The sequence below is a fragment of the Brachyistius frenatus genome, unplaced genomic scaffold, assembly GCF_029030835.1.
Source record: "Brachyistius frenatus isolate BFR_SWC_R1_liver_20210118 unplaced genomic scaffold, ASM2903083v1 Contig_23, whole genome shotgun sequence".
NCBI classification, from domain to species: Eukaryota; Metazoa; Chordata; class Actinopteri; family Embiotocidae; genus Brachyistius; species Brachyistius frenatus.
The window spans coordinates 735,223-745,000 of NW_027210622.1; the positions used below are offsets into that span (position 1 = coordinate 735,223).

Below are 9,778 nucleotides of genomic sequence, written 5' to 3' on the forward strand. Positions count from 1 at the left end.
ACAATCATCTGTTTTCACATACTCACGTTCTCATATAAGACAATGCAATTAATGCATGAACTTTTAAGTATGAATCCTATTTCAGTGTGTGATTGTCCAGAATTACTATTCATAAACTGCGATGCTGTAAATCTGTTGCCTGCAAAAAACCCTCCTGCCAATGCCTTCAGCTGTCACATGACCATTCCCTTTCAAGTCTTCGCAGCCTCTTGACAATCTTCTAGTCAAACAACATTTTCAATCATGCTCCTAATTCAGATAAAAATGTTTTGTTGTGGCTTTGTTTCATGGTCTATTGAAGCATCTCACAGTTGGGAAATCAGTTTCCCTGACTCTCCTATGATGGTTTTCTGTGTATAAGCTTGTTGAGCATTGGTGCAAATGGTACATTAAGAAAAAAACAACCTTACATTTTGATCCTGATAAACTCACACCATAACTTTTTTGAAACTTATCCCCTCAATTAAGCCATGTGATCTAAACAGTACTGAAGGGTTTGATGTTTTGTCTTTGTATTTTTGAACATTGTTGCCTTTATTGGATAGAGACAGTGAAGTACAGGCAGGAAATGAGGGAGGAGTTGAAGAATGACATGCAGCAAAAAGTTGTTCCAGCCGGGACTTAAACCACAACTTGCTGCCCAGAGAACACACCGCATAATGTATGCATTTGACCCACTCAACTACTTATTAGTATTGCAGTCAGTATTACCAGACTTCCACTTAAGTAAATATGTCAACATGTTGAACAAGAGTTTGACTTACAGCTAAATGTGAGCCGAACAAGTTAGACATGCTGGATCCCTAACCTTTAAAATTCTGTTTTTAACTTTCTGCACTAGCAATTAGGTTTGCATTCATTATGTAGTACTTGAAGACAGTCATTTATTTTGGTGTTCATCCAATTTCAGGAGCTTTAATGCTGAAAGCATGAAAAAAATAATCCCTGGATGGCCTTTCATTCTCGTTGGAGACAATGTGACACAACATCCTTGTTTGACACTTCTCAGTGTGGGACTCACAGGATGAAATTCTGCAGAAAACACTGTGTATCTACTTGTAAGGGTCAGAGAAAGCTGACAATAAATTATTAATGATAAATGTTCCTTTACTTGTCTCTGCCCTACCTTCCTTCCTCCCTCCCTACAACCTGCGCTATCACATATCGCTAGCTCTGAGACGGTGAAAATGTTTCTGCCACAAGATAAGAGGTCCCGAAGGGAGGGAAAAAGTGGAGGAAGAGAGGATAAGCAGAAGAGTAGCTGAGCTGAATATCTAACGGGAGATCACAGTATGGGGCTAATCTGGGTTAAACGGCTGCTCAGCAAGGCTCAAAAGTCCTCAGGGGTGAGGGGAATATGGCAGGGTGGCACATCGTCAGTCTTAAGATTTAAATGTGGGGAGTTAGAAGAACTTAGATTTCATTGGATAGCAGCCTTAACTTTAAACTTTAATTGTGAGCTATTACCTAATGTGCTGAGAAATAGATAGTGATAGTGAGTGAGTGATAAAGCTTCACTATTAGTTAGCAGGATGAATGCTGAAAGTTGTGTTCACACATGTAGTATAACCCTGACCTTATCTAGACATTACCCAAGGGAGCCAAAGACACAAATGCCTGAATCAGTTGGATCAGATTTTTACAGGACTTTACCCTGCCAGCTTCTTGGTACAAATTCAGTGTAATGTCCATTTGAGGGGGCGTGTTGATGATGTTTCAATTATACCTTCAGCAAGCTCTACACCAAACAACTGGGAAAACAACATCCTTTCTGTAGAATAAGTCTCAAACTTTGAGGATATGTCAGCGTGTCAGCTAACTCAAGATTTTCTACGTTCTTTAATAATATGATAACTACATCAATAGTTTGTTTTTATTCTGCCATTTCAGCTGCTGCTTCACCGCTAACATGCTGCTCATTCTTCTTCTCCTGTATTGACACGGCGTGATCGTGAGAAAGTGACAGGCTATAATGGCCACTCTGGTACACTTGTGTGAGTATAATTGAGTGTTAGCTGGTAGCACAGCAGCTGATAAATGGGCCTGTAATTGTAAAGTATTCAGTCTTCTGTCTAACGTTACGATAATCACTCTTCTCCTGCGGCTGAAATCCTTTTGTGTTTGTTGACACTTGCATTCGGGAGGGTGCTGGGGTCAGCGATGCCCCTCAGATTCTAAATACAGCATCACACCACACACCGCCACGTGTATGCCCACTTCAAATTATTTTTGATAACTTTCAGTTGGCTCATTGCCTGATTGAAATGGCAGGGTCCGAGTTTGAAAGCATTTTTAATTTGCCAACTGAATCTGTGCCTGCAGTCCAAAGATTGTTCAAATATGGGGGCAGCAGAGATTTGCTACCCCAGTGGCTGCCAGCAAACCATTTGTCACACATTTGCCCGCATCAGTTCACCACACCCAACATGGCGATAATGTGAGATGCAAGATATTCCCTCACTGTATAAGTGAAAGCATTGTGCTGCAGAGTTATTGGAGGATTGTGCCAGTTTATTGCAGTCCAGATAAAAGCCTCTGTCCTGTCTCTCTTCATGGCTCCATATCTGTCTCTTGTTTGCTTAACAGTCAAGGGGGGAAAAAAGCGGCAGATTTAGAGAGCTTCACACAAAAATGTAATTTATCATATTTCATGGTTAACCCTGAACCGTCTGCGATTTACAGGGTAATTTCAATATCTTCACTTTTAAGCTCATACCTTGGTCATTGTAGGTGACTATCATTCATGCTATATCTTGTTTTTTCCAGAACAGTCTAGGCAATCCACATCTTCCATCGCCTTATTTGATAATACTTAAGATATTTTTTTACAATAGCCTTTGTATCAAGAGAAAAAAAAAGTCACCTTATGAAATTGTCATACTTTAGTCAGTAGAGATATCTTTTTATAATTGTGCAGAGAAGATTGTGTAGAATCTGGCAATATCTGAATCATGTTTGTGGGACACTGTATGACAAATTGAAAAATATGTGCTTAGTGCCTGACAGAAAATAAATGCCATGAATGGCCAGGGCCCCCAACAAGCAACTCACACTCAGGAATACGTCCCTGTGATGTGTGCTAATATCTCTGCTGTCGTGTAGGCTGCAAATATGTTATTTATTTATTTTTTACATACAAAGTGGGATGTAATGTCATCTCTATATTGGAGACACGGCAGAATTCAGCTTTGATTCCAAAACTAGATTAGCTAAAAAAGCTTTGTTGTATAGAGAAATGACTGGTATCATCAGAAAGGGTAAGTTCTGCTGTTTATTTTGATATACATTACATTGTGAAGCAATCTCAATTTGGGGATTTTTTTCCACCAAGAGTAGCGGAGATGGAGATGTGGAGATGGACGTACACATGCAGAGTGTAACAACGATTAAATCTGATGCAACTTTAAAGTTGATTTTTAACATGTGCTGAAAGCACAAATTTTTTATTATTTTCATTTTCACAGTGCAACTTTATCCTAGAAACTACCTTCCATCCTCTTCCGTCCATCTATCATTAATCCTCCATTATTAGTACAAGTATTGTTGCCTGCTTTAAGCCTTAGTAGAGTGTTATTGTTTTTTTGCTTTGTTTTGCTCCAGTCCTTCCCCTGAATATCTCCTTCGATCTGCCTCAACCAGAGCAGTAAACTCAGCATACAGAGCAAATCAATAAGCTTATCCTATTATCAGATGAGTGGGTGTGATTTAAGACAATCTGATATCAGTATCTTTACCAGCAGCACACATGAGTTGATACACTCTCGCGTGTGCAGATATACATTCAACGAACAAAACAGCACACTGTACAGTGCAGCGCCGAGTTGTTCAGGCATAATAAATGAAAGTGGATGTTGGTGGGAACATAAACAAAAGTAATTAAAGGGAGCTGAAGGGCCCCAAAGCTCACAGCACTTGATTAATGATTCCTTTCAGCACACAAGACTCCACCAGACCAGACAAGGCAAGAGAGAGAGAGAGAGAGGGAGAGCGCAGGGTGAATAGGTATGTCATTGACCTATCTCGGACCTCTGGGGGATTACGAACCTGGTGGCTTAAAATGAATGTATGAAGCAGTGAGGCACGAAGAAGGAAGGATAAAAAGAAATGTAGTCTTCTTGTTTTACACTGATAGAAATTAATGGTCTATGTAACATATCATGTACCTGACTGTAAATTTTAGTGGATCCTTTAAAGTGTTTGAATAAATGTTCACTTGATCCATAAATAATTAAATATCCCTGTCATTCCTCTTCATATATTAGACCTACCAAAAGCGCATCCTCTCGTGAAAGTGAAGACAGATGTTCCTCGTTCAATTTGTATTGCTGAAACATTCAGATAATTCCTTTGCCGCAAGCTTCTGGGCGAACAATAGATTGTCTCTTACAAACACTAAAAGTCACATCCTGTTAGGGAAAGCAGAAATCAAGACTCCACACGGTAATGACGGAGCAAAGGACTGCTGACCTCAGCAAGCAATTAGGTGCTGACTGCTGGCTGTCTGGTGGAAATGTTTGTGTGTGTGTGTGTGTGTGTGTGTGTGTGTGTGTGTGTGTGTGTGTGTGTGTGTGTGTGTGTGTGTGTGTGTGTGTGTGTGTGTGTGTGGGACAAATCGTGAATAAGAGGAGACAGCAGAACAGTTGTGTGCTGGGAAAATAGCTCCAAAGCCCACAAGTAATGCATTTATCTCGCTCATAATTGGATTTTAAAAATACATGGAGCGGCCCTTTAAATGTGGTGTCAGGTCGACTCCCGACACCTTCTACGCCTCTGTTTTGTGGTATCTCTTCTTCTTTGTTCTCTCTGTTCCCCTTTGTTGCCTGCTCTACACACCGTTTTATCTCCTCTAAACTCGTCCCTCTTTCACTTTCAGTTGGCTTCCTACTGACATAAGCCCTCTCCTCTTTTATCTTTCACTATTGCTTCCTTATGCTGGGAGCAAGAACAAGGAAAGCGAAATGTCAATTGCTGACATCACATACAGGGGGTAGACAAAGATGCCAATTAATTGGATGAGGAAACATGAGAGTGGGACAGAGGGGGGTGGCTGCAAGCTGTTTTTAAGGGGCTGGAGAGGACACGGCTGAAGTTGGACTTTCGATCTTATTTGTTTCTGAGGCAACAACAAGAAAGACCTTGGACGATAACATGGGTTCATATTGTTGTGCTCTGCAACTAATATACATGTGGCACTTCAAATTATTGTTTTGGGTATTTCTTTATGTTATGTTGCCCTGGTCTATTTTTCAAGTTGTGGAATTGTTATAGTGATGCCAAAAGCCATTAAACACACTTTTGTAACAGCACAAAAAAAACCTCAGTCTAAACTATCCTCTTTCTCGTGGCAAATGTCTTCTGTTTTTTCCCTCTCTTCTTCTTCTTCTTCTCTCCGTGTCTAACCACCTCTCTGTTGATGGCAGTGAGGCTCTGAGCTCATTCATACTGTAGTAATAAGCTGTTGAGACACGGTTTGATTGGAAATTGGTGCCAAGATTAACTGATGTATACGTGTATGTGTCTGTGTGTGTGTGTAGAGGGGGCTTCATGCATGCATGTCTCACATGCCTCCAATCTTGTACTACATGTGGTTTTTATTATTGTTCTAGCTGCGCAGGGTAATGTTGCATGACAGGTGGAGAAATGTGAATGCAGGTAGTGATGTTGTTTTATTTCATCACAACTTGCAAAATCATACGTGTTTGACATTCAGTGCATTTTAAGCTATTTTAACTGGAAGGGAATCAATCTTTAGAGGGAGGCGGAGTGTTTATGTGCGTGTGTGTGTGTGCGTGCGTGTGTGCGTGTGTTTATGTAACCGAACGGGAGTGTGACATTAACAAGGTGAATGAGTTACGGTGAGACATCTGGACAGAGACATGTACACATTATTACCAACAATAATTAATCTATAAACACGGCCAATAAACCTTCTTGCCTGCCTAGAAGATTGCTGACACACACACCTACACACATACAAATATACGCAGGTAAAGCAGCGCACACATATAGTGAGAAAACAGAGATACTTAAACTCCACACACACAAAGACAATGCACATCCACGTACTTGTGTTTTTTGAGTGAAAGTCCCATGTGCTGCTTCATCTGCTGCAGACCGTGGTAGTCGGTGTAGATGAGATCGAAGGGCAGCGGACCCGTGAGTGGGCAACTGCCTCTGCCTGGGGGAACGCCGAGGAACCTGCAACACACACAAATAAAACTCTCAGTTTGTACAAGCAGAGAAACATGACAGACAGAGAAGACAGAGGATTCACTCTAAAAAACACTGTGAGCACAGGGGACATGCTTCAGCCTGCATCCACACATTTATTATTAACTCACACAAAAACATTTCGATTTGTTACAGAAACAAAGGCTAGGAGAAGGTGTACATAAAGTCATGTTAGCTGGGAGTCAAATACATTCATTGACAGGTGAAGTGTGAGTGCTGGCAGTGTTTAAACTTGCTTTACATATGAAAATGTGTAACATTCTTTTTGATGGGTCTTTTATAGTTTTCAAGTGTCTCAGATTCAAAGTGTCTACCGGTTCATTTATTTTTTCTTAATAAAGTGATCCAATGACATTGCATCTGCGACAATAATCTGGTCAAAACACATTTTTGAGAGTTTCTATTGCAGAATGAGACCAAAACTGGGGCAAAGCATGAAAAAAAAACCATGAACGAACCTATTGTAGTCACAATAAAGGTTCCTTTCTCCACTGTGCCAAAACGATAGAGGCACCAACATGTCCTTCAACAAAAGTTGGATGACTGCAAAGGTAAATAATCCAATGAAGTACAATACTGAAATGTACATCACTCTTTATATTTCCCCTTGCTTAGGTTAAAAGTTAAGTTAAAAGTCTAATTCCCCGAGAGTAAAGTAAAAACTAAAATTGTGTTTTGAATAAAAGTTAAATTGGAAAGTGTGTTTGTTGATCAGATAGTATTGAGATAGCAATGCTGAGTTCAATCAAAGCAAAGCCGGGGGCCACCGGGAAGGCCTTTGGCAAAACATAATTCAAACAAACAGGATGAAAAGAGCTGAATCAGTAATGACCTGTCTGAACTGTACCTTACAGATGCAACATCAGCATCAACAACAGATGGTCAGAGAGAGAGAGAGAGAGAGAGAGCGAGCATGAGAGAGAGAGACACAGTTTTATATAACGTTTTGAAATTGTATTGTGTGTCTGTATTAGGGATGTGCATGATTCCTACCTGCTGTGTTGTGAGAGCCAAACATTAGCAGATTGTCTATTGATACACAAATTTCTAGCATCTTCCCAGAAGTCAACTTTTGTTACAAAATGCACACGCACACACACACACACACACACACACACACACACACACACACACACACACACACACACACACACACACACACACACACACACACACACACACACACACACACACACACACACACTGCAAACCAAAGGAGAGAGGACATATTATTAAAGGGTGCGCTATACTGGTTTCACATCCTCGTTTGGCTTAGTTTTCATCTCATTGATCGAATGAGGGCCTCTGCTACAGTGACAACAGACCTGCTGCTGAATATTTGACCTGTGAGTGGTCTGTTCGCTCTTACTTAGCTCATATTTCTGTGACAGATGAGGCCAAAAGCTAATGGAGACTGTAATACTGTACAATTTGTACCCCCAGTGAATTTCATCTTGCTGTGCTAGTTCTACATTGGAGTCTCTTTGGCTGGGCTGCTTATCCAAAGAGTAATTTGATAGTGTTTCAGGGCAGCACTTACAGGAGCTTTGCTGGCAGCTGCTAACCACGATCCGACAGGAGTGAAAACATGCGGATAAAAAAAGCTTGATGTGGTGATTGAACTGAAATGAAAAAAGGCACTAGTGCTGTACAGCAACAACTGCAGCATGTGGTTGTTACATACAGATATGGCTCGGGAGTGTTTTGTCTGATGTATGATGAATGACTAGTAGCAATGAGACCGAATAAACAAAACTAAAAGCCAACTTCTAGTTTTTTCGGGATTTTGTAACTGAATTCATTGGTTGCCATGACTTCAGAAATACAGAATATTTTTGGATCATTATTATTTGATGTTGCAGCACTTTGAGGTAAAGCTAATCTAGCTATTTTGTATACTCTTCGGCAGTTAATTTTTTTTTTTTAACTCATACTCTCAGACATAATCTTAGGTTTTTTGAAAGTAGAGGTATAGTAGCAGAAAATAAAAATACCTCAAAAATTGATCATGTTTTAATCTTAACAAAATGTTTAAATAAGTGTATTGATTGGATTTTCAAGGTCCAATTCTTACGAGGACAGCGGGCGATGTCATTGTTCAGATTTTTAAATCACAACTGTAACATTACCATCAATGTTTTGAAGCCCTGTAAGACATGAGGGGGTTTTAAGTGTGCACTCTGCCTGCCATGTATTTTGTTACATTAATTACACAATGTCTGCATTTGTCCTCATAAAAAATTTACATATTTTACAGTTGTAGAGGCCTATTCAAAGGGACTATTCAAAGAGAACCAATCACATTTAAAAAATGACAGACTAAAGGGACCTTACCCTGACATTATTTAGATGTATTACAGAAGTTTCTCCTTTCTACATTATAGTGAACTGTATTTCACTGCATGACTCTTTTCAGCCTCAACATCCTTCACAAATAACATAGAGCAACCTTAATGAAGCCTGACAAGTAAAAATCAGGAACAAAAAGTCTGAACCCAAAGCATCGTTCGCTGCAGCTCTTTAAGCTCACTGCTTTGAGTGTACGGTGATAAATGAAGGAGATTCAGATTAGCAAATCAACATTTTTATCAACTCTGAGCTTCTCTCAGTGGAAAATCTACCTTTATTTATCAGTAAAATGTTAAAATGTACTCCTAAGAACCAAAGTAAGAGATCAAAGAGGAGCTCTCTGCTCTGTGAAAAGGAGTGGAGAGCAACACTTAAAGAGGAAATAAAGGTTTTATAGGAGGATAAGGAGGGAGAAAATTAAGTCTTGGATGAGGCATGGGACTGTTTGGTTGTTCATGTTTTCAGTCACAGATTGACAATTAATATACTGGCTATTTGGCAATCCCAGTGCTGCTACAACTTTTTATATTTTCATATCAACTCCAGCTGTCCTCCCATAGTGCATATTCTCACATTTTGTCTTTGATAATAGAACACCTTCAGTCACATTTACACATTTCCTTGTTTTGTCACAATCTTATAAGTTCCTTCTGCCTCCCCTCCTGTTCCAACCACATGACACTGAAATGGAAGGTTGGAAATGAGTGATAATGGAGAAAAAGTCAGAGCAACCTTTATCACCCACTGAAACCTTTACTGTCAATGCTACAGTAAATCTACTGTAGAAATACATCTTGTTCAATGCTGCAACATTATTAGTACATATTATACTATTAATCCATGTAAAAAGAAATATGTCCATGCAAATCAATGAGCATTTCTGCTAGCTTTGTTTACTGTATATTTTCTGTTACTCTAATAATGATTTACTGTATTGTCTTGTAAACTAAATTTTGCCAAACTGAGAGAAACATTACTTATATTCAAAATAAATTAAATATACTGACTGGAAACTTACAATGGGTCACCAGAAGACCGTCGACAAGTATTGCTTTGCAACTATAACAGTGGTAGTAAATATATAATCTTCTGTGCTAATGCAATCAAACAGCCCTTTATGATCAGTGTGTTAATGTTTATCATGTATAGGGATTATTAAACATGTTACTGCCAATTTAATAATGCCCCAAGACTAAAA

General features: G+C 39.5%; 1 protein-coding gene across 1 annotated transcript in view; it reads right to left on the reverse strand.

The window, feature by feature from the left end:
• Nucleotides 1–9,778, reverse strand: part of LOC138620210 (alpha-1,6-mannosylglycoprotein 6-beta-N-acetylglucosaminyltransferase B-like) — a 109,104-nt gene that overhangs the window by 15,518 nt on the left and 83,808 nt on the right. Inside the window, exon 9 of the mRNA XM_069697207.1 lies at nucleotides 6,067–6,198. Coding sequence (XP_069553308.1) covers nucleotides 6,067–6,198 — 132 coding nt within the window. The remainder of the gene's footprint in view (nucleotides 1–6,066; nucleotides 6,199–9,778) is intronic.